The following is a 20708-nucleotide window of genomic DNA, read 5'->3' as shown; positions in this document are numbered from 1 at the left end:
GTTTGACATACGGAAATGTTATCCAAATTTAATTGCCCATGTATTTCTTAAGTGAGTAACCATCCATTTGTTGCATAACTTCTGTCCTTTGACTTCTTTTCCCTTCTTGGTATTTTGCCTCTGCTACTCTTCTGTTCTGACTCCAAAACTGTTTTTCTTCAGTCTCTCTGTTTCAATACTGTGGCACTACATTAGCATCATAACCTTAAAATCGTGTTCTTTTATCAAGTGCTCCTTATATGAGCAACTTATGATAGCATGATGTTAAATAAGCTTGATATTCATTGCATTAAGTGACCAGAGGAAAAAATCTTAGACAAAAGATTTGCATAAAATTCACTTTTATGATATCTTAAAAGTGAAAAAGCACACACTGGAGATAGAAATCACTACAATATGACTTCTGAACATACTCTACCAAACAAAATATCCAAAGCAATCATTTTACAAAAGTCCATGTACCGTAGGAATGTTTCTTACAAAGGAGATTATATTTGGACTCCCTGCACAATGAAGTCACATTGTGCCTTGCAGGTAATCGTTTATTTGAATGAGAGAATTTTGACTTAGAACAATGCGATTTTGTTTTTATTATTCTTGTGTAGCTTCAGAGAAAACAGAATTCAGGTGTTTCTGTATATTACCTATAATGTGCTGAAATGTGTGTGTTTTGAGGGCAACCACCTTTGCTGTTTAAATGGTCACGAACAATGTATTTGTGCTGATTACACAGCGTGTTTGCTGGCAGTAGATTGAGATGTTTGGGAAGTGCATCATGAAACGATTTTCAGAGTGAGGAAAAAATTACAGTTCAGTAGTTGGTATGTCTCCCCAGAGGGTTGTTATCATATGCAGTTGCTTACAGCTCTTATGTGCCTTTTAAAATGTCCAAAATGTCAAAATGTCAACATTAAGCCATTTCATCCTTTGTTCCCATCCATTCCGGAGAAGATATAATTAGGCAGCAAACCTATAGTGCTGGAGAAAAAAGAGTAAATTTTGTTGTTTCTTACAGAATAGTCCAAGAGAAAGTGGAAAGTAATGGCATGAAAAAGAATGACCTGTCAGTCATCGCTAACATTTATTGTCACCAGCCTACTCTTTCAAGAAAATACTGTAGAATTTAATGAATCTGGAAGCTGTTAGAACTACTTTCAAATTTTATGAAATATATTCTTTAAAAGAAAAATATTAACTATTTTCTATCAAAAATTCAGACTAGAAGAAGAATGTAATATTAAAATTGGAGCAGAATATTAATTTTTTGTTGTTGTTTTTAATTCTTTGAGAGAATGAACCCTTTTCTAGGGAAACATCTAGCTGTAAGTACTTACTTGTATACCTAAGTAGACATTAATATCAAATATAAGAGTGAAATGGCTTTATCAATGTTGTCTCTACAGGGGTGATTTAAGATTATCTGTAAGATTTCAATTAACAACTATCTGGATTTTTGAAAGTTTCAAGAATATCTATTCTGTCATCAAAATAGACAACATGGTCTGGACAGTATAAAAATCTGAGCCAACTAAGGATTGTACAAGTGAATGGGACCAACCACTCTTTTTTTCTTTATTTTTCATAAAGAAGAAAAAAAATAGATGTTGTTTGGAAAAATAAAAATAAGAATGACTCCAGGCAGAAGTTAACTGCCCTAAATTGTAAAACTCTGTGTTTGAAGACTGGAAGTTTTCAGTGTCACATGTTTTAAAAAGAATTAAGTATTTTCTCCTTGAAATTTCAGGTGGAAATTGGGTAAGAAATTTTCTCTTGTACCATGTATGTTGTAAGAAATTTGATTCTTGCACTCTTGAATGTTCGTAGTTCAAGGTCTTTCATTTAAATCAATGATACCATTTAAAAATTTTTAAATTCAATTGATCAGATTAGACTGGACCAAACTTGCTGTTTAGCTCTATTCTCTTCTGAAATTTGATGTTGTGGAGATGTGTCTGAAGTCACAGTTTTGTCTATTGTATTTAAGTTATAAAAGTTTTGTCAATAGAAACAAAAATCTATGACAGGTTTGAGCTTCTATTTTTACATTTAATGTTTGCATAATGAAACAATATTAAGAAATAACAATAACAATATTAAGAAAACACTACCCTACTTCAGTAAATAATGTCTTCTATCTTATTTATAGTAGTAAGAAGGGTTAGATAGAAATAAGCAGACCTGTTAGTAGCAGAGAATAAATAAACCTGTTCTTCTAGAAAGATGTTTTGCAATGCAAAAGCTGGGTATTTATTTGGTCTTCTGTGGTTTAAGGACAACACTGCAATAGGATCTTATGCATGAAAACGAATGTGGTGATAGCTGTCTTGTGTTGATGTAGTTATTTTCAAGATGAACGTGTTCCAAACGTGAGTCTTCATTCTCATCCTCTTCACTGTTGTAATGAACATCATCATCGAGGAGATGAGTCCTGCAGATGCGTTCTGGAGGGACCGTCCTGTGACATTGTGGGAGGAATAGTATTTTATTTATTAAAGACAAATTATAACTTCATAATTTCTTTTAGACACAATTTATTAAGATTTGAATATGTTTATCAATAAATTATTATTATTTTAAGTAATACATTTATTTAAGACTTTTGGAAATCGTTCTCCCTTAGATTTTCTCCTTGTATTTTCTCATGTATATCATATACTTACTTTTTCTGAGAAAAGTATTGCCAAGTTGCATCACAGTATGAAACTTTGTTTAACATGCATAAAATCATTTCACTGTCATTTCCTTTGTTTTGGAAGGAAAGTGGAAAGGAATTAGAGAAAATGCCTGACTTCACAATGGGGGCTGACTGAAAAATGCTCAATAGGCTGTTGCAGTGGTCTTAAGCAGCTGAAGATTCTTTTCAGGATTTTTTTGTAGACTGTCTGGTCTGTGATTCAAGAGCAGAAAAAGATGGTGCTTTGTTGTGTCTGTCCAACTGTGGCTGCCTTGGTGGGAGTGTGGCCCAACCAGCATTACAGATTGGTTTTCTGGAGAGAACTGCTGCTCAGCATCTTTGGGAGCGTTTTCAAAAACAGGATAAAGGGTGAAACTGTCATTTTCTCCTGTTATGTGCAGTTCCACTGCAGTGGAAGACTCAGGATTTAGCTCTCCTTCAAAATTTACGAGAGAAATTATTTACTAAATGTGAAAAGTTCTCAAAAGAAAGCATGTCTTGTAACATTTTAATGACATCAAGCTTGCGCTTACCTTATTTTATTGTTGTTTAGTCTTAGAAAACGTAATTTTCTCATTTCTTCAATTCCAAATGGTACAGATTTTAAATCATTGTGATCCAAAAACAACTCTCTCAGGGAGTGGTATGCTCCAAAAAATGATACCGGATCTATTCCGTCATCAGTAAGTTTGTTGAAGGACAGGTAGAGATACTCCAAACCTGGCTTCATGTGACCAAAGACATATCCTGGAATCCTTTCGATCTGATTTCCTATAAGTATCAGGTGGAGTAAAGATTTTGGCAGGTAGGAGGGAACGTGATACAGCTTATTGTATGAGAGATCAATTGATTCCAAGTTCCTGCATCAAAGGAGAAGGAAAATGGGAAAGAAACATTACAACAAACTGCATTGTTAATGCTACATTCTGTACAAAATAATGCACAGGAATGAGTAGAGACAGCGTGAATAGAGGAAACTGGAGGGACTGGTTTGTGATTTGTAAGCACTGAAGAATTGCAGTAACAAACTACACCAGGGCATCCATAATAAGCTTGGGAATTTACCATTCATCTCACTGACATGGATTTTTAAATTTTATTCTAAAATCCATCTGAAACTGAATTGTTTTGTGAGTGGCTGCTTCAGCATCATTCCAGAAGCTGTTAGTAAGAGCATGGTTCTTTGCAGATGAAGCAGTGTATGAATCCAGAAATTAACTGCAGCTTATAGCGTATGGCAAGGTACGCTACATAGCTTAGCAGGTAATCTCCCATGGGAACTACCTGCGTGTTCCATGTACTTTAAGTAGTGAAACTGTAAGTATTATTAACTTCCATGTGACAGAAGAGTGATTTGCACTGTAGTCCTATTTTAGTGAGAATCGTTCTTCTGAACTTCAGTTCAGAATTGTCCCATTGTTTCTGCAATGTGGCCTACTTCTTAATTTTTGAATGTTAGGATGGTTGATGACATGCTCCGCTCATATTCTGCTCTTGCATGATAGGAATGCAGTCTTCCCTTCTTTTATTTACTTCTGCAATTTTTAATCTAATGTGAAATAAGGTTAGAACAACATTCAGTTATTTTGAATTACCTCTGAGTTAATAATATATTGATTCAAAATTATAATTGTACAGAGTATTAGTGGTAATATTCATTTTTGATTAAATAATCAGAAAAAAGTTTTTATTATGTTAATACGGTACAGATTTGAGGTATTAAGATAATTTTTTATGTAAAGCTGACAAAATATTTCCTTGATTATACAATTTAAGGAAAGGAAATTAAGAAAAAATAGTTAAAGACAATTAGCAAATCAAAAGATAATTTAAAGTTAAAATTTATAATATATAAATAGTAATTTCATTATCTGACATTTTAAATGTTTTATACTCACTCTTGGTTTATCCAAGCCAAAGGTGCTATTCTGTGTTCTTCTAATTTGTTATGCTTTAGCACAATGACATTTATTTTTCTTGTATGGTTAAAGCAGATTTCTGACACTTCTTCAATTTGATTGTTTTCAAGGTATAGTTCCTATAAGTGCATTTGGAAAGAAAATTTGTGAAAGCAAAATATGCAATTTCCCATTGAGAAGTAAAAATGCAGATATTATCCTTTGCAAAATGCAGATATTATCCTTTGGTAAATCTTATAAATGGTGGATAAAAACCAAATAATTGGAACCAGTTCGTCGATGTAGCGTGACTTTTGGAAAACAGTATTTTTCAAAGCAGTTGGTTTTCCTGATTTGTGAGAATGCAGACTGCTTTAAACAATCAAGTAGAATAGCAGCTCTTTAGGTTGTCTTGCCAAAAGTTGCATGCTTTGTGATGTGGGATTGATGAGATTGATAGGAAGCAACTAAAAATATATATATATATATTTCTAGAAAGCTATTAGTGAGAAAAACATTCAGAATTTTTAGTTTCTTAATATATCTGCTGGGCACCTGTGAGCTTTGAAACTTTTAAATTTCAGGGAAAATAAAATGTTAATGTTTTACAAACCTTAATGCTGTGAGTATGCAATGTATCAAAACTGTGTTTTACAAAACCATAGATTAACTTTGTGATAATGTCTTGTAAAGGAGGATAAACATGACACAAAATAAAAGTCAGCAACAACTAAAGTATGATAAAGTATGACTAAAGCATGTGTAGGACCTGAATAATCAGAAACAAACAAAAGAAGTTCAAATTCTGGCAGGGGAAGGGGATAGCAGACTACTGGAAGAAGAAATTTTTTCATTAAAAATCAAGGGAGGATGAAATTGTTCAGGGAAGAAACCTTGTTCAGTCCTCCCAGTTCAGGAGGAATTCTGCAAGGGTTTGGAAAACTGAGACATAGAGCGGCTGAAAAATGGAAGCAGATTGTTAGCCATAGGCATCAAAAGAACGTTTTTATTTTCTCTCTCTCTCTCTCTCTCTCTCTCTCTCTCTCTCTCTCTTTGAGACTATATAGTCTTGGTTCCTTCAGTTTTTCACTACGAAAAAGGTTTTTCTAGTTCAGTCATTATTCTTGCTGCTATCTTGTGAATGATGTTTTTTCACTAAAACTGTCTGTATTAGGTTATGTGACTGCTGCATGACTGAAGAGGCAGAATCGATAGTTTCCTTAAATTTTCTCGTAGTCATAGTATTTTATGAGGGTACTAGAGAAATTCAGGCTTGAGAGACACCTATTGGGATGGAGTTGGTGAATAAGTACATTTCTCTGAAGAAAAATTATGAACAAGAATGAGTATATCTAGAAATAAAACCATAAAATTTGAATTAACTTTATCTGACGATAGTAAAGCAGGAAAAGAAATAACAGTCACTGAAAATGGCTGAAAAAATAAAGTTTTTTTTTTTTTTTTTTTTTTTTTTTTTTTTTCTTCAAGTGTTGTGGGAAGACCTTGGGGGATAATTCTAAACTTATTTCTTCCCAGTCGCAAGTAAGAGAGACTTTTCAAGGGGTAGAAGGCCAGAGGACTGACGTTTGCTTCACTGAGTTTATTTCCTTCCAATTCCAAGGTGACCAGGTTCTTTAAACCTGAGGAGAAAAGGTTTGAAGTTCTGTTAGTGACTGCCATCTCAATCTGGTTAATTTTAAGTTTAAAATGTACCCGTCTCAAACATTACAATGATCGCAGTAATGAAAAATCTTAATGTCTTCCTGAAAGAGTTTAAATCCATTATCTCGTTCCCATGGAATTGCATTTTTGATTAGTTTGTAGAATTTCTGAAATTTTAATAGAGGCTTCTTTATGCAAAGAGCAGTAGCTGCAAGAGCTGTGGCTAGTGCTACCCTCTGGGCCTCGTTACTTGATGGCTGTGTGCAGCAGATGCTTGCAGTGCTGTGTTGCTGCTGACCTTTGTGCTGTTAGTTGCCCAACGTTGCCCTGGGTCTCCACTCACTTATGTGGCAGTGGGTACGGTAGCCTTGCTTACTCATCCCTCCCCCTCCCTGCTGGACACCTTTCAACCACGCACTGTAGCAAGCCTTGAGAACTCTTCGCAGCTCATATTGTTCCTCCTCCTGAAGGAATCGATCGCGTAGATCTCAATCTTCCAAATGCAGGTCATGGAAGAAAGCATTGACTGGTGTATGTTAACGAGAAATGCTACTTCATAAGAAGTTCCTCATTCACAAATAAACCTAATTACTGTGTTTGGTATTTTTGTTTGCTTTTTAACAGAAGCTTTGATTATTTTAAACTAAAAGTCTCTTGTAGCCCCTTGGCCTACGTTTCCTTTCTCATCTCAAGCATTTATATTGCTCCACAGAGAGCTATGTCACTGAACTATTCCAGTTCCCACGGGGACCCTTTTGGCAGAAGAGGAAAGGGATCAAAAAGTTCAGCTGAAATTATGGCATGGATCAGCCCACAGTTAGCTTTGCTTAAAATGGTTGTGAGTTGCTCTGATTATGTTATGAGACGCAGACTGGTCAGACTGTGGTTCAGGAGTGGAGGTATCTTCAACATACTCCAAATCAACCTCTAGTTAGCAACCTTAAATGTAACTTTATTGAGGTAGTAGTAGTTCCACAAGAAGGGAAAATGCAATATTTAAAAACTCAGTCATGCAAATCTCGGAGCTTTTTTTTTGCCTTTTGAAGACATGGCTCTAATTTCTCTCGTTATATCTAATTAGATGCATTTATTTGAACAGTTTGCTTTTCAAATAAATTTTAATCTTTTCATGTGATCAGCATAATTTTTCTAAATACCTTGCAAGGCATCTTCGTCAATGGCATGGAGCTGGTTGTCATTTATTTTTATTTCTTCCAAAGTTGATGGCAGTTCAGAGGGAATGTGTACCAGCATGTTTCCATCCAAATACAAACGCTTGAGCTTTTTCAGGGTCTCAATTATAAGGATGAATAAGACATTGTGGGTTATCAAGGTGTAAATTATGTGGGTAAACATATATTACGATCACAGTTACTATTTCATTAGCCATAAGGATTTGAAAACTTTTCAGGAGCAGTGTAGTAATATCTAGTGTTTCTCACTTATGATTAACGTTTAACACGCTTGCTTAACGTCATTTAAAAATCTCTAGTTACTCCTGATTGCAAGGGAAATTTCTTGAAATAGTCAAGTTTAACTGTATTGTAAATATACAACTGTTACATGTTTTAGATCCAGAGACTTAAAACTGGAAAAACTTAAGGTATTATTCAGTCATAGGATAACAGAAAAGTTAGGCTTTCTTACTTTGAATGCATGCGGACCTATGCCAGAAGAGGAAATATTATTTTTACTTAAATCAATCCATTCCAAATTAGGTATCCCATTGAATGCTTCACTGGAGATAGTGGTAATAATGTTTCCTAGGAAAGAATTCAAGAAAGTAGTTTGGGTTATGAATTACAGTATGTATTGAGTTGTGTAGTATTGTACATATAAAAATATAACACCGTTTTATTGTGTACAATATTTGTGGATATATATATTCATATTAGTATTTAAATTATTGTGTAAGAAAATTAGCATATCTTAGTATTTATAATTAATTGCGTTAAGAATCCCCGCTGTAAAGTAATTAATATATTTACATGAAAGGAAATTACAATATATTAATGCTACTGCTGACTGGATTTGAAATAGGTAATGTTAATTCAGGAGAACAAATAATGTAAATTAGACCCACCAATTACCTGTAAGGTCTAGACTTGTTAGATCAGGATCTGAGATAGCTGGTATTTGTGTAAGCTTGGCGTTAATACAGCTTACTGTGGATTCTGAGGTGGAACATGCAGCTGGCAAAGGAGGAGCTTCTATTGGTGGAACAGGAATGGGGAAAGTACCATCATCTTCATCACTTTCATACTGTTCCTCTGCTTCTCTCTCTCTTGTTCTTACTTCTTGCCTTTTCTTTATTTCTTCTTTTTCAAGTTGCAGCTCTTCCTCTTCAAATAATCTCCTTCTTTCTTCATCCTTCCTTCCGTCATGCTCCTTTTCTTTCTGATAGGCTTTATACTTCTGTTGATTTTTTTTACCTTTCTTCTTTCTCCTCTTTCCATCCTTCTTATGAACCTCTTTCTCTTTAATCTCTACCACTTCTGTTCTAAGCAGTTCATCTTCCTCCATTTGAGTACGTGCTGATGACAGCACATTGGGGTTGTCAAGGTCGTTGGGTTCTGGCGAATCACCAGACAATTCAGTTATGTCATCCAGTGAAACAATATTTGAATCCAGTGAGGAGGCTAACCAGGTAACAAGAATGTAAAACAACAACAAGAAAACAATCTGTTAAAGTTTTAGTAATTTTTACTTTCATATAGTAAAAAGATGGCAACTGTAGGACTGTAGTATTCTCCTCAGATGATGATTCAAAGGAATGAAAATATGGCCTTTATTACTGCTTGACAGAAGAGTCAGATTTTGACAAATGACTAAGCCAGCCACGCAAAACATTTTGTAGATGGGTGTGACTCTCTGCATCTCCAGAAAAAAGGGTGAACAATTGAATATAGCCTTTCTTACCATTCCTTTTTGAATTAGTATATCTATTTATTTACTTACTTATTCATTTTATGTTGATGCAGGATTCTAAAGAGGCAGAAAGGTAGTTTGAACAAAACTCAAAAGGGCTACAGCTTGTTTGCCTGTACAAGGGACTGCCAAGGATAGAGATGGCTGTAGATGTAGAGCAAACCAGGGAAATGTATTAACTCTATTACCAGAAATTATACTCGCCTAACAAGGGCGAGTATAAATAAACAGTTTAATTGTTTCAAATGACTTCTAGTTCTTCAGTTAACTTCTGTTCTGTCTCAGTGCATTTCTATGTGTGTGTGTTACGCATACACACTCAAAAAGAGAGACTAAATATTTTTACAATAAAAGGAGGTTAGGTACTGGGAAAAGGAGAAGGAAATCACAGTATATCTCTTCCAATTTTCTTTTTTTTTAAAAAAATATTGCTTTTGTATAATTTCTTCAATGAAGCACAAGCACGATGGTAATTCTATTGTTTGTCTTAACTTTCTTAATTTAAGCTAGGTGCATGTGTTTTTACACTTTTAACAAATGTTTACTAGACTTTATATTATATTAATAAGAGCTAGTAGTTAATTATCAATCTTTTGTAAATGAAAGTTGGATATTAAAATGTAACCAGATGTTCTTTCTTGATGTATTTACCAAATTTGTAATACAGGAGAAGAAAAGCAGAGAAGGAGGGAAGATAGAAATACAGTTATCTTCTTTAAATATTCTCTAAATATGAACACAAACTCACCCAGACCTGCTCTTACCACATAATTCAGGGCTTTTTTTCTCTACACAAGTATAATGTGTACCAGGTAATCCTTGATATTATTAAGTGTATACTTTATGCAAGGTTTTGCTTGAGGTCATTTTAAAATAGCAAAAATATTATGATGTACTATACCAGTATCAGAACAAACTGGGCAGCATTCCCCTGCAGGTATGATAGTCTGGGGGCATTTCAGGGGGTGGCACATGGTTGTATCACAGATCACTTCTCCTTTTGAACAGAGACACGTAATGCAAGGCTTGGGAGACCAGACAGCTTTGTCAAACATTATCATCCCGTTAGCTGTGCACTGCCCCTTCTTGCCTAAGAAAAAGAAACAGAAAATTAAATAGCTTAAACAGAATTAAAACCAACAGTGTATATCTAAAAGCACTACTATTTTGTTCACATTTTGAAAATACACGAAATGCACCCTATTCTATGTATCTTATCCTTATTCCTTATTTTTCTTGACTGCATCGTCTTCAGCTCTTTAGTAGTCTCTAATCTCTCTCTGATTCTTGGCCACTCAGCTGTGAAGGCAGCCAAGAGGGATGAAACACAATTAACTGTGTGTAGCTGTACCTGCATACAGCTTCCTGCAAGCAGAGTGCAGGCTTCCTGTCCCTCTATCTGCTCCCCCTCTTTCAGGCAGTTGCCATAATAGTTCGTGTCCTTCTCTTCCTAGCCAGCTGATGAAGACCCCTACCAGCTTCGTCTTCTGGAAAAAACTTCTGAATTCAACTTCAGAGATATTCTTAAAACAGGAAAATTAGATCTAAATGGTGAATTTCTGAGGGTCTTCTGCATGGCAGCTCCTCTTTCCTCCCCATCCGTAGAAAGGGAAAGCAGAAATCACAGACCTCAATGAAAGCTGTGCATAGATTGAGCTGAGAAAGAAACAAAAGTTCTCTTCATCACAGTGATGTTAAAATAAATCGTGCAGAATGTGAGAATATTTTTTTCAAGGTCCCCTTTTGTTTCTCTCTTGTGCAAGTGACGTAGTTACTGATGTCTTGTACACTAAATGAGAAAGCTTTGTTAAGGCTCTGTGGAACCGGGAGGACGTCAGTATTCACAGTGTAGTGACTGTTCACAGGCTTAATGCAAGTAAAGTCTGTTCTGTAACAGCTGATAAGATGGCAAGAATCATCTCTCCTACCTTTGTTTATCTGAAAAAAGAACCACCTCTTTGCTAGGGAAGTAGCCAGCTTTGTGCAACTTCTTGTACTAAAAGGTACTTTCTCCAAAGGTTGTGAATGTGAATCTAATGAAAAAGAGATTTCCTTGGTGTACTAGTTGAAAATTCCAGAAAGAAATGTAGAAGGGATTACGTTACAAGCTGTACTCATATATTCAGTAGGCAAATTGTTCAGGGAGCGTGAAGACTTAGGAAGGAAACTATTCCAAGTCTCTCTCTTTCCTTCCAGTGGTGGAATCTACCTCAGCAAATATTTCCCTAGGCAGCTGTCATCCAGACTCCAGGATAAACATTGAGCTTTAGCATGACGTTTTTGTTGTGGGATTTTTTTTCCTTTTAAGTGAGGAAAGGCCAAGACTGAGATTCTTTATCCAGTGCAGTTCTTTTCCTATTAGCAAGCATGCTTTTGAACCTAGTGAGAAGCTTTACTTAACGCATCTTCCTTTTCTCTGCCTAATTAATGAAATAATGTATTGTGCTGGAGCGTTCATTTTCAAGCTGAAATTTCTTTGCACTTCCCCGTGTATAAAGAGAAAATTTCCTAATTGTCTAGGGACGGTTTGACTTTCTCCTTCAGCCAGTATAAATATTGTCCAATACAGTGGAAAAATCTTATCTCAACTGAATTTACATGCAAGAGGCTTTCCTTTGAGATGGACGCTGTCTCTGAAAGGACTGTGTGCATGATTAGTTTCCCCACTATCTGCCCTGGTCCACACTGATTGTTCAGCATCCCTTTAAAAAGGGAGAATATTCAGGATAGTCTGTAAATATCCTGACAAGATCCTTGTAGATTTGATTCAAATAAAAGCCTGAAATATCTCTGATATTAATCTTTAAATCAAAATACGTCATTTCCTGAAATCCTTCAAGGCAGTTCAAATCTCAACTTCATAATAGAAGTCCTTCTGTTGGATATGAACTTCTTGGGTCAAAGTTATCGGATTCATCCTGAGATTGGCTGATAGAAAGGGGAAGGAATTAAAGATTTGCATCTTGTGTTTTTCCAAGGGCCAGTTAGTCCAGGTTGTATATGTATGGTTTCTGCTGCGTGACGTTGCACTCTGATCAACTCAAGCCACGTTAACTGAAGGAGGATGTGAGTTAGCCCAGGGCAGATGTTACTTGGCTGTAAGTCCCCGTCACTGTTTGCTGTATCCTGTCTTCTGTTTTTTATGCGCTTGCCAATAAGCCACTATTTTTGTTTGAAATAGTCTGCAAAGGAAACATATGCCTTTGGAATTCACATACACGATGGAGTAAAGACTGGGTTGAGATTCCCCTTAAACTTCCTATCCACTGAGTAACCTCAGTACAGTAGTATGCGCAGGGAGAAGTGAGATTTATGAGATGTTAGGAATGACACCGCGGTGTACCTTTGATTCTGCCTGCTTAATAGGGAAACTATCGTCTATGGAGGGCAAACAACTGTAAATTGTTTTATGTTGTGCTGAACTGTTTGAGTTTGTGCGATTTTTTATAGAGGAAAGAGAGATGTCCAGTTGCCATGAAACCTCTACTTAAGCTGTTCATTTTCAGCCTCCAAATTGTCTTTGTAAATTGTTTCTCTTTTCAGGCTACTAACTGCAGATTAAGTAGCTAGAAGAATGAAAATTCGGTTCTGGGATTTGGATTGCGTTTTTTTTCTGTTTTGACACATGATTAATAGTAGTGTTCTATTATTTAATAGGTTCTGTTTTTTCCAAATCTGACATTAACTTGCAAAAATTTTGAACTTTAAAAGCTAGACTGAAAAATACCTTGTGGTTGAAGTCGTTGGCATGTAAGCACAAGACTTTTAACCTTTGGAAATATGGTGTAAATCCAGCATGAGGTTCCAAATAAAATGAGTTCAGTGGTTTTAGCTCAGCTTTTGGATGCGAGTCCAGATAGAAGGAAACAAACGAGGAGGTGGCGGGGGAGGGACCATGCATTATTTCAGCATGACTGATGGTCTCTGCTAGACTGGAATATCTTACATAAAGTGTATGCTATTTATGTGGTATTTTCCTCTGTTTAATTTTAAAATACATGTATTTTTAATTGAACAGTTTATATGAGTGATATTTTAGTATACATTAGAAATGCTGCAGTCAAGAGTTTTGCTAGTTTCCCTATTGAAACTCTTTACTTAAAAATATTTAATTTGAAAAGGGAACCTCCTCTGGGGGTGGGACCAGATGATCTCCGGAGGCCCCATCCAACCCCTACAATTCTGTGATTAACCTAGTGGTTGTGCCTCGTGTGATGCACTAAAAATCTTAACTTTCTGCCTATAGAAATAGATTATTATTTTATGTAGAAAAGAGGTGACCAGGGCTTTCTTATTTTGTTCATAAAACAGCATGTGATATTTTTATTCAGTGTGTGATCTTTTAGTGCTGGAATAGAAGTATTTATGCCTTTATATTCATCATAAGCTATTGAGTGGTCGTGACCGTGTACTGGTGTTTCTCAGTACCTGAGTGTCTCTTATACAGCCTTTGAACTTCTTGCTATGGAAAGAAATGAAGCACTGTAATATCTCCATGATTTTTCTGTTGGCTAAAAAATGGGTTTTCAACATGGAAAAGTAGTATTCAGTTAATCAGTTCTTCAGAATACTTCTGATTTTTAGACTTCTGTCAAATCTTAATTTCCTGTTTTTTTTAGTCCTAATTTCCTATTTGCAAAGTTGAAGTTGCAAACACTGCAGAGCATGAGTTCTCTCTCTCTTTACTGTGTCAAGGATCAGGAAGATAGTTAACAACTCTCAGTTTTCAAACACTTCTAGTCTTACATTCTTTGAGGAGACCGTAGAGTGTCACACTACAATTACTGAGGTAGGTTTTAGTAAAAACCAATTAAATTATGGCTTTTTTTGTTTGTTTAATAAGACATAAGATTGTCCTGTTTATAATGTAATCTTAATGTTGCAGCTATTCCTGTGTGTTACCGTTTTATTTACAAACCCAATAATTATTCCCAAACTATTGCACATAGATGTAGTTTGTTGCTTTTCAAGCATGACAAAAATGTAAGAGTTTAAATTCATTTTAAATAATACTGGTGTTATTGGTGTTAGAGCCTCAATGAAATGTTTTTGATTGACTTAGGAGATATATTGAGTAGAATGTCCTTCAAAATGGCCTTCAAACTTCCTACACGTTTGAAGTTATAAAAATACTATTCCAGCTTTTTTTTTTATTAGATATAATGGAGCGAGAGTGCAGAAAATATTACTGTTATGTGGCTGAGCAGGATTTTCTATAAAGATTAAGCATAGCCAATTAAAAAGCTTCATATTCTAAACACAAAATTATTATAAAAGGCAATAAAATTAGGTTAGAAAAGGTAACCAGGTCTTACTTCACTATGTGTTGCAAGTAGAGCTGAAGTGAAGCTTTAAAGAGTTTACACATTTCATTGGAAATCAAGAGAAAAACTGGCCCACTCCAAGAAGTAGAGAAGTTTAATTCTTACCTGGTAAAACACTGTAACTAGATTCCTGTCCGCCCAAACCTATGAGAGAGTCAAACACTCCCATAACACCATCATCGATGTTAATGAGGGGTATGCTGGGTGCTGCAGGAGCTGGAAGCTTTGTCCTTGGCTGCCTGAGGTACCTGCGCCCTGCGTAGGAGCTCCTCCTCAGCCCTCTGTGTCGCATTCTTCTCCTTTGCCTCCGAAGGGCTGCACTTGTTTCATTCTGAGAAAAATCAATACACAGAGAAACAAGCAGGAAATAATAGACGAGTGATGAAGCCTGCATGTTTTTGTATGGCTTGGAATGTGTCCTGGAACGGGAAAAAAGAAGACAATTAGATACCTAGAGAGCTTTAGTAGGATGTCAGACAAATGGTGTACTTCTTAAAGCAAGAGGACCAAAGTGTGCTACATCTATATAACCAAGTTTCCTCTTGGAAATAAATTGCCCTGAGACCTCATTTAGGCAGTTTAACCTTTGTGTTCTCTGCCCTTATGCACAACAGTCAAATTCAATCGTGTAACTGGATAGAGGGATATTTTATCAGCTGGCTGCTGAATGAGTCAAGCTGTGCATGATATATCTTTTTCAATCAAAATTAATCATTAATCTAAAAAGATGGTAGCTTTGCATTTGGGGGTTGCGTTTGTACAGGTACTTCAGATGTGCAGGGCCAGCCAGCATTTCTAGTTTAGCGATTGTTACTGCTTCCAGCAAGAGGGTTCCCGAGAGCTATATAGTTCTGCTTTATTTTGGTTGCTAATATTTCCTCCATGTTGTTGTAACTTCTGAAAGCTTTTATTAAGTGTACATAGTCTAAAAATGATGGTCTGCATTGGGTTGTGTTCTGCATTTACCTTCCAAGAAGTTGAGAATGACTGTATATCAGGAGCCTCACTACATTACATTCCACTACTTACATTACATGCACTGTCACCAATAGATGGCATTCCAGAACAGAGCCGTCAGGACCCAGCAGTCTGCACAGAAACAATAGCAAGCATGGCTGTGCCATGGTTGTGGTAACTAGTTGTGGTAACAGGCTAGTGGTAACTAGTCTGTGCGTGCCCAAAGTTCATAATGATTTCTCATCACTCTGGCATCATTTTTTTTCAGAAAGGAAACTTTTGTACTGTGACCTATGTAACCGAGATTAAAGACAGTAGTGTTCTTGTAATGCTGAGATTTAGCAATTGCTGATAAGAATCTGAGATTTGGAGCACTTGGTCATTGTGTCCCAGACACAGCTTCCAATATGTCCATGGTTTTTGTCTAAGGAACTCTAAAGGCGATTCAGAATGGCTTTTTCTTAATGTTTGTCAGCCTAGCTTTGTGTGGAGCTTTTCACTTTGGAGTTAGTTACTCACATTGCATAAATGCTAGATAGAAATGCAAGCAGAAACTGTGTTTCTGCCTGAATAAGATTTTTTTTTGTTGTTTGTTTTTATGCACCTTGATATTTTCTGCTTTATATAATGGGTCAAGGTTTTGGTACAAGTTTCCTAACTTCTTCTATGACATAAGGCATATTGTGATTTTGTATTTTTGATGCTTTCCACGGCGTAATTCTCATATTCTGTTTTTAAATGGGAAGTTGGCAGTAGGTAAGTTTATAAACAGTATGGTTTTATTCTTTTCTAATATTACAGTTTTGTTCAACCAATTTAAATTTAAAATATTATAGCAAATATATATTTACTTGCAGATTTCTATTAAGCTAAGCCAGTACTTTTATCCCCATATTTAGAGAACTTGGGATGGAGGCATCTCACACAAATTCCTGTGATGTCCCCTGCATTGAAAACAGCCCAGGCTGTGGATTACTCCGATCTGTCTGCTCGCTACAAGTCTATTATTCCAAAGCATTAGATAGCTATCCCAGCATTTTCTTTAAAGAAATTACTGTTAGCAAACATTTCAGATAGATGCCGACGCCTACATTGTGCATTGCTGATGTCTGCTCTTTTTCAGGAAGCGCTTGCTTCTTAGCACCTCGTCTTGCAGGACAAAGGACCTAATGGATTTGGTTTCTAACTTTCTTGCATGGTAATGACTGACTATAAAATTACACAGTCAACTTCTGTTCTGTGCGTTTGGATGAAAAGCAAAGCATAAGCAGCCCTCAGGGAAAACTGGATACACAAAGAAAAGTCTTGAACATCTGTATTCATTCTGCTCAGTTAGTGACATCTCATTACGGTTACATTTTTATAGTACACTTCTTAGTAACACCATAGCTATGCAGTTGCAGTGCTGGTACATGACATTTGTGCATTTTAACGCTCAACCATTTCTTCTTGTGACCAGAGTCTTATAGAAACATAACTGAAATACTTTTCCATTCTCGATAGAGGTATTTTTATGTCTCAGTATTTTGCTGTTAACCTCAATAAAAATAATAAAACCACCGTAAGTTCAATTATTATGAAGTGCAAATAGTTTCCGTAACATACTAGAATTACAAATTTGTGATCAAAACCAAAAAAACAGGCACCCTTCCCCCGCTTCCACCCAGGGGAATGCCTTCCAGGCCAGCCCTGTTCATGCGAGTCCTTAAGCTGTATTTTCACAGCAGCTCTTCAGTACTGAAGGCTTAATGCTACTCCTTAAGACCAAACGGTGCTCCTCACAGACACAATACTGAAATAGGGCTTTGTGTCTTTCACTGACTGATTTGATAAGCGGTGTCTCACATTTTAAGGCCCACATTTTGCACGTTGTACAAGAAAAAGGCCTTAAGTGCATTGGGCCTTGTACGCCCATGAGTAGAATTCTCAGATTTCAGGAAGTTACATTCAGTTGAGTGCCAGACAACTTCTAATTTGGGGAAAATTCAGCCTGTGCAATTTAGAAGGCTTTTGTAATAAACAGATTAGGCTCCAAAATAAAATTATAGATGGCTAATAAATTGAAATTGCTATATTATATTGTTGCCAGACACACTGAATGTGACTATACCTTTTTTGATTTACCCGTAAATATTTAGGTCATGCATGGTATGTATAAGCATTCTTAAAACCTTTATCATGTAATGCTCTCAGTAGTTTGTAACTTTCAAAATGTTTCTCTTCAGTAAATTCAGTAACAGTTATTTTGCTGTCGTGGTAATGGAAAGAGTTAATTTTTAAAGCAGTGATCCTTCAGAAGCAGCAGAATATCAGGATTTATTCAATACTCTTCCTTTATCTAGTCAGTCCATATTCAAATGCCGTTCTAAGTTGTCCTGGTCATTTCTCATGATACACAGGGGTTAAACTGATTTACCAGGGCTTTTCACGTACTCCTCTTTAAATTGATTGCATAGAAATGAGTTACGTTTAGCCGTACCAGCAAAACTAATTGCACTTTCAGTTAGTTTAAGCTCAAAGTGTATGGCACGCATTCACAGCAAACAAAAAGCAGATCAACGGGTATTGCATAGCTTATCTAGAAAAGCATTCATGTTCAGTATCGCTAAATATAACTAATATCATTTCATACATATTTGCAAAGTTAACAAGTAGTTCAAGCCATTCAACGCCACGCTTTAAGCAGTAATTTAAAATGTAAAACATTTTACCTTGTAATCTAACCTAACAGCAGAATCTGCTTGGTGTCATTTAGTCTCCAGTTGCAAATGCAATAAAATCACACTGATATCTTTAAAACAAACAGAGAAACGGTAGGGGTTGTTGAAACATGTTAGATGATTCCTTAGTTAAATCTGAAACAGCTTCTTTCCCTGGGGACAACGCGCTGTTCTGTTCTGTGTGCGGAGAATCGGCTAGTACTGTTACTCGGGGAACTCAAAGCCTCGGTTAAGCGAAATGAAAAGCAGCACAATGTGCTCGGTCCGTAGGCTGACAAGGCACAGCTGGAAATCCTCTCCCAGTACTTACAGTTGCATAAGGAACAAGAAAATCGGGTGTTTTCAAAAGACCTGAAAAATGTGCGCTGGGTTCGGTTTTATGTATTTAGGAATACAGTTTCCAGGCGGTGCGATTTTAATGCAGATTTACTGTTTTACAGAGATAATGTATATTTTGGCAAGCATAAGCTCAGTGCAAAAACATTTATTAAAATTAAAGCATTTTTCTTAAATTCTTATTTTCTTTATCCTCTCCTGGCTATAATCTGTAAGAACCAAAGCTTTATATTGAAGTTTTAGCACGGCAATGTTTTCTTTTGTCCATTTGCAGCAATGATTTCACCATAAGTTGTAGCTTATGCATGGAAAATAGAGTCACTTAAGCATTTTCCCTTCATTCTTTGTAAGGGTAATTACATCCTGAAACATGATACTGAGGCACAGCTATCCAGAAGTAATCCAAATATGAGAGCTGAGCGTGGGGGAAGGGAGGGGAAAATGGTACGTTACCGCACGTCCTTTGTGTGCCAGCAGAGCCCTTTCCTCCATCCTCACATAGAGCTGCTGCTGTGCGCCATTCTTCGAGGAGATGATGAGTCTGCTGAGCTTCAGATATGACAAATTTACCTGCTAGATGAAGTTAGGCGTCTGAATTCTTCTGACGTTAACAATGTGGTGTTTGGTGGAATTCACACTCAGACAGATAGTCACAGAGCGGTACGGCCATTGCGTTAACCATAATTGTTAGCCTGTGCGTGGCGGAAAGACATTGGGGTAACGCATTGTCTCTTGAAATAGTTCTTTGGTGTCCAGTGTGCTTTACTCTGCAAAGTCAAAAGCAGAAATAACAAACTTTTGTGGCTTAGCTGGAGCTGCTTAGGAAGAATGGAGATGGTTATACTTAACAAGTGGAAGTAGAATCTGAAATGAGATAGCTCGGCTCAGTTCCTGTGTTAAAAACATTGATTTGTACGTAGAGCAGGTCAAACAGTAGAAGAACAGTGGGTGAAAGAAAAGGTGGTGTGTGTCAGGTAAAAGACTTCTATAGATGAACGATGGTGCTCTTAGAAAAGACAGAAGTGACAGCATTCACTTCTTTCTATCTTTAAATGCTACTATTTATGCTTCTGACCGTTGTCTCTGGATCACCTGCTGATGGTGTGCGGGGCAGGCATCTCCTGAGAGCCTGCCGAGCTGGGACACAAGGTTTCCTGCTGGTGGTCAGTATGGGGTGTCTGGCCAACCTTTGTTCATGCAGAACTCTGTTTTAATGCATCTGCTTTGGATGTGACTGAATTCTATCTAGTGAATCCTCTGTGCTGGGCTTTTAAAGGCATGTCACCAATGTATTTTTGGCTACGATGGTCTTGTAAATGATTTCAGGCATGTGCAGTTCAGGTAATTGGTCTTTTGTCTTTTAGAAGTGGTATCCTCAGGGATCTAATATTTAGCGTCTTTTTGTGAATTATTCACTCTGATTTGAGCAAGTTGCCAGGGTCTGCTTCATCTCTATGTACAGTTCTGCCTGTCCACCCCAAATGCATTGCTACTCATGACATGAGTGAGCTGTGCAACATGCACGCTATTGTCCATTAAGATGTCTTAATGCAGATTTATCTCCTTTGAAAAGTGAAGAGACAAACGTTAAACAGCAATGAATAAAATCGTTTTTAACTCTTCCGTCTTATGGCAAACTGCTGCCACTGCTACTTAGCGTTTTAAGCAAGAACCATAAAATGTATGAAATGATTGTGGAATCCTGGTGTGGATTCTTCGTGAAGTGTAGGCTCACCTTGTCCATAGAGCTTGTAATTTGTAGAGGGACACGGCTTTCCCTCCCCCTTTGCTGAACCTAGCCAGTGGAAATTATTCAAGGAAATCATCAGCAAAAAAGAGGGGCTGGAATTTAGGTTGGCATCAGACTTGTTTATAGTGGTTATGGCAGGTTTTTATAACATCTCTATTACCTATTAGATGACAAGCAATGTTGGAAGTAGGCTTTTGAGATATTTGATACAGCTGAAATAAGTGGTGGTTGTTTTCTCTTTCTGCCTCACAAGATGTTCTTTTCAAAACTGATCTCACTGCTGTGAATATGACGGATCCCGTGAGTTAAGGCAGCTACACTTCGGGACCACTGTATTAGTATGCAGTATTTTCTGAATTCTAATTACATGAGGTTTTTAATCTGTTGTCACATTAAGTATAAATTTGATAAAGAACTAGAATCCCTTAAAAACTGTCCTAGGCAAGTATGTGAGTGCAA

General features: G+C 36.6%; 2 protein-coding genes across 9 annotated transcripts in view; one reads left to right on the top strand and one right to left on the bottom strand.

The window, feature by feature from the left end:
* The window catches only part of CENPP (centromere protein P), a 124581-nt gene that overhangs the window by 85911 nt on the left and 17962 nt on the right, over window positions 1–20708 (top strand). The window lies entirely within an intron of this gene.
* ECM2 (extracellular matrix protein 2) lies at window positions 325–19127 on the bottom strand. 7 transcript variants are annotated; one of them, XR_002442493.1, is made up of 11 exons: window positions 18155–18846; window positions 14592–14905; window positions 10064–10252; window positions 8325–8873; window positions 7882–7997; window positions 7392–7527; window positions 6057–6212; window positions 4573–4714; window positions 3208–3534; window positions 2179–2455; window positions 325–978 (listed from the first exon to the last, which is right to left on the bottom strand). XR_002442493.1 is itself a non-coding variant. In XM_021409483.1 (11 exons), the coding sequence occupies exons 3-11, from the start codon at window positions 14878–14880 to the stop codon at window positions 2248–2250; spliced, it is 2112 nt and encodes a 703-aa protein (XP_021265158.1). In that variant the 5' UTR covers window positions 14881–14905; window positions 18155–18234; window positions 18953–19127; the 3' UTR covers window positions 325–2247. The 7 variants fall into 7 exon arrangements, 6 of the variants coding, with proteins under 6 accessions (XP_021265158.1, XP_021265163.1, XP_021265159.1 ...); XM_021409483.1 differs by adding an exon at window positions 18953–19127 and having other exon boundaries at window positions 325–2455; window positions 18155–18234; XM_021409488.1 differs by adding an exon at window positions 18953–19125 and having other exon boundaries at window positions 325–2455; window positions 14592–14817; window positions 18155–18234.

Source organism: Numida meleagris, chromosome 11 (genome assembly GCF_002078875.1).
Source record: "Numida meleagris isolate 19003 breed g44 Domestic line chromosome 11, NumMel1.0, whole genome shotgun sequence".
Classification (NCBI taxonomy): Eukaryota; Metazoa; Chordata; class Aves; order Galliformes; family Numididae; genus Numida; species Numida meleagris.
The sequence above is the reverse complement of the archived record's forward strand: the minus strand, read 5'-3'. Positions and strand labels throughout refer to the sequence as shown.

Excerpts from the sequence above, each read along its gene's own strand:
- ECM2 (XM_021409483.1), bottom strand. The coding sequence starts at position 14,880 with ATGCAGGCTTCATCACTCGTCTATTATTTCCTGCTTGTTTCTCTGTGT. Across the intron at positions 7,998-8,324 it reads AACAAGTCTAGACCTTACAG|GAAACATTATTACCACTATC; the intron begins GTAATTGGTGGG and ends ATTCTTTCCTAG. Across the intron at positions 6,213-7,391 it reads TGACGAAGATGCCTTGCAAG|GTTTAAAGAACCTGGTCACC; the intron begins GTATTTAGAAAA and ends TTTTCTCCTCAG.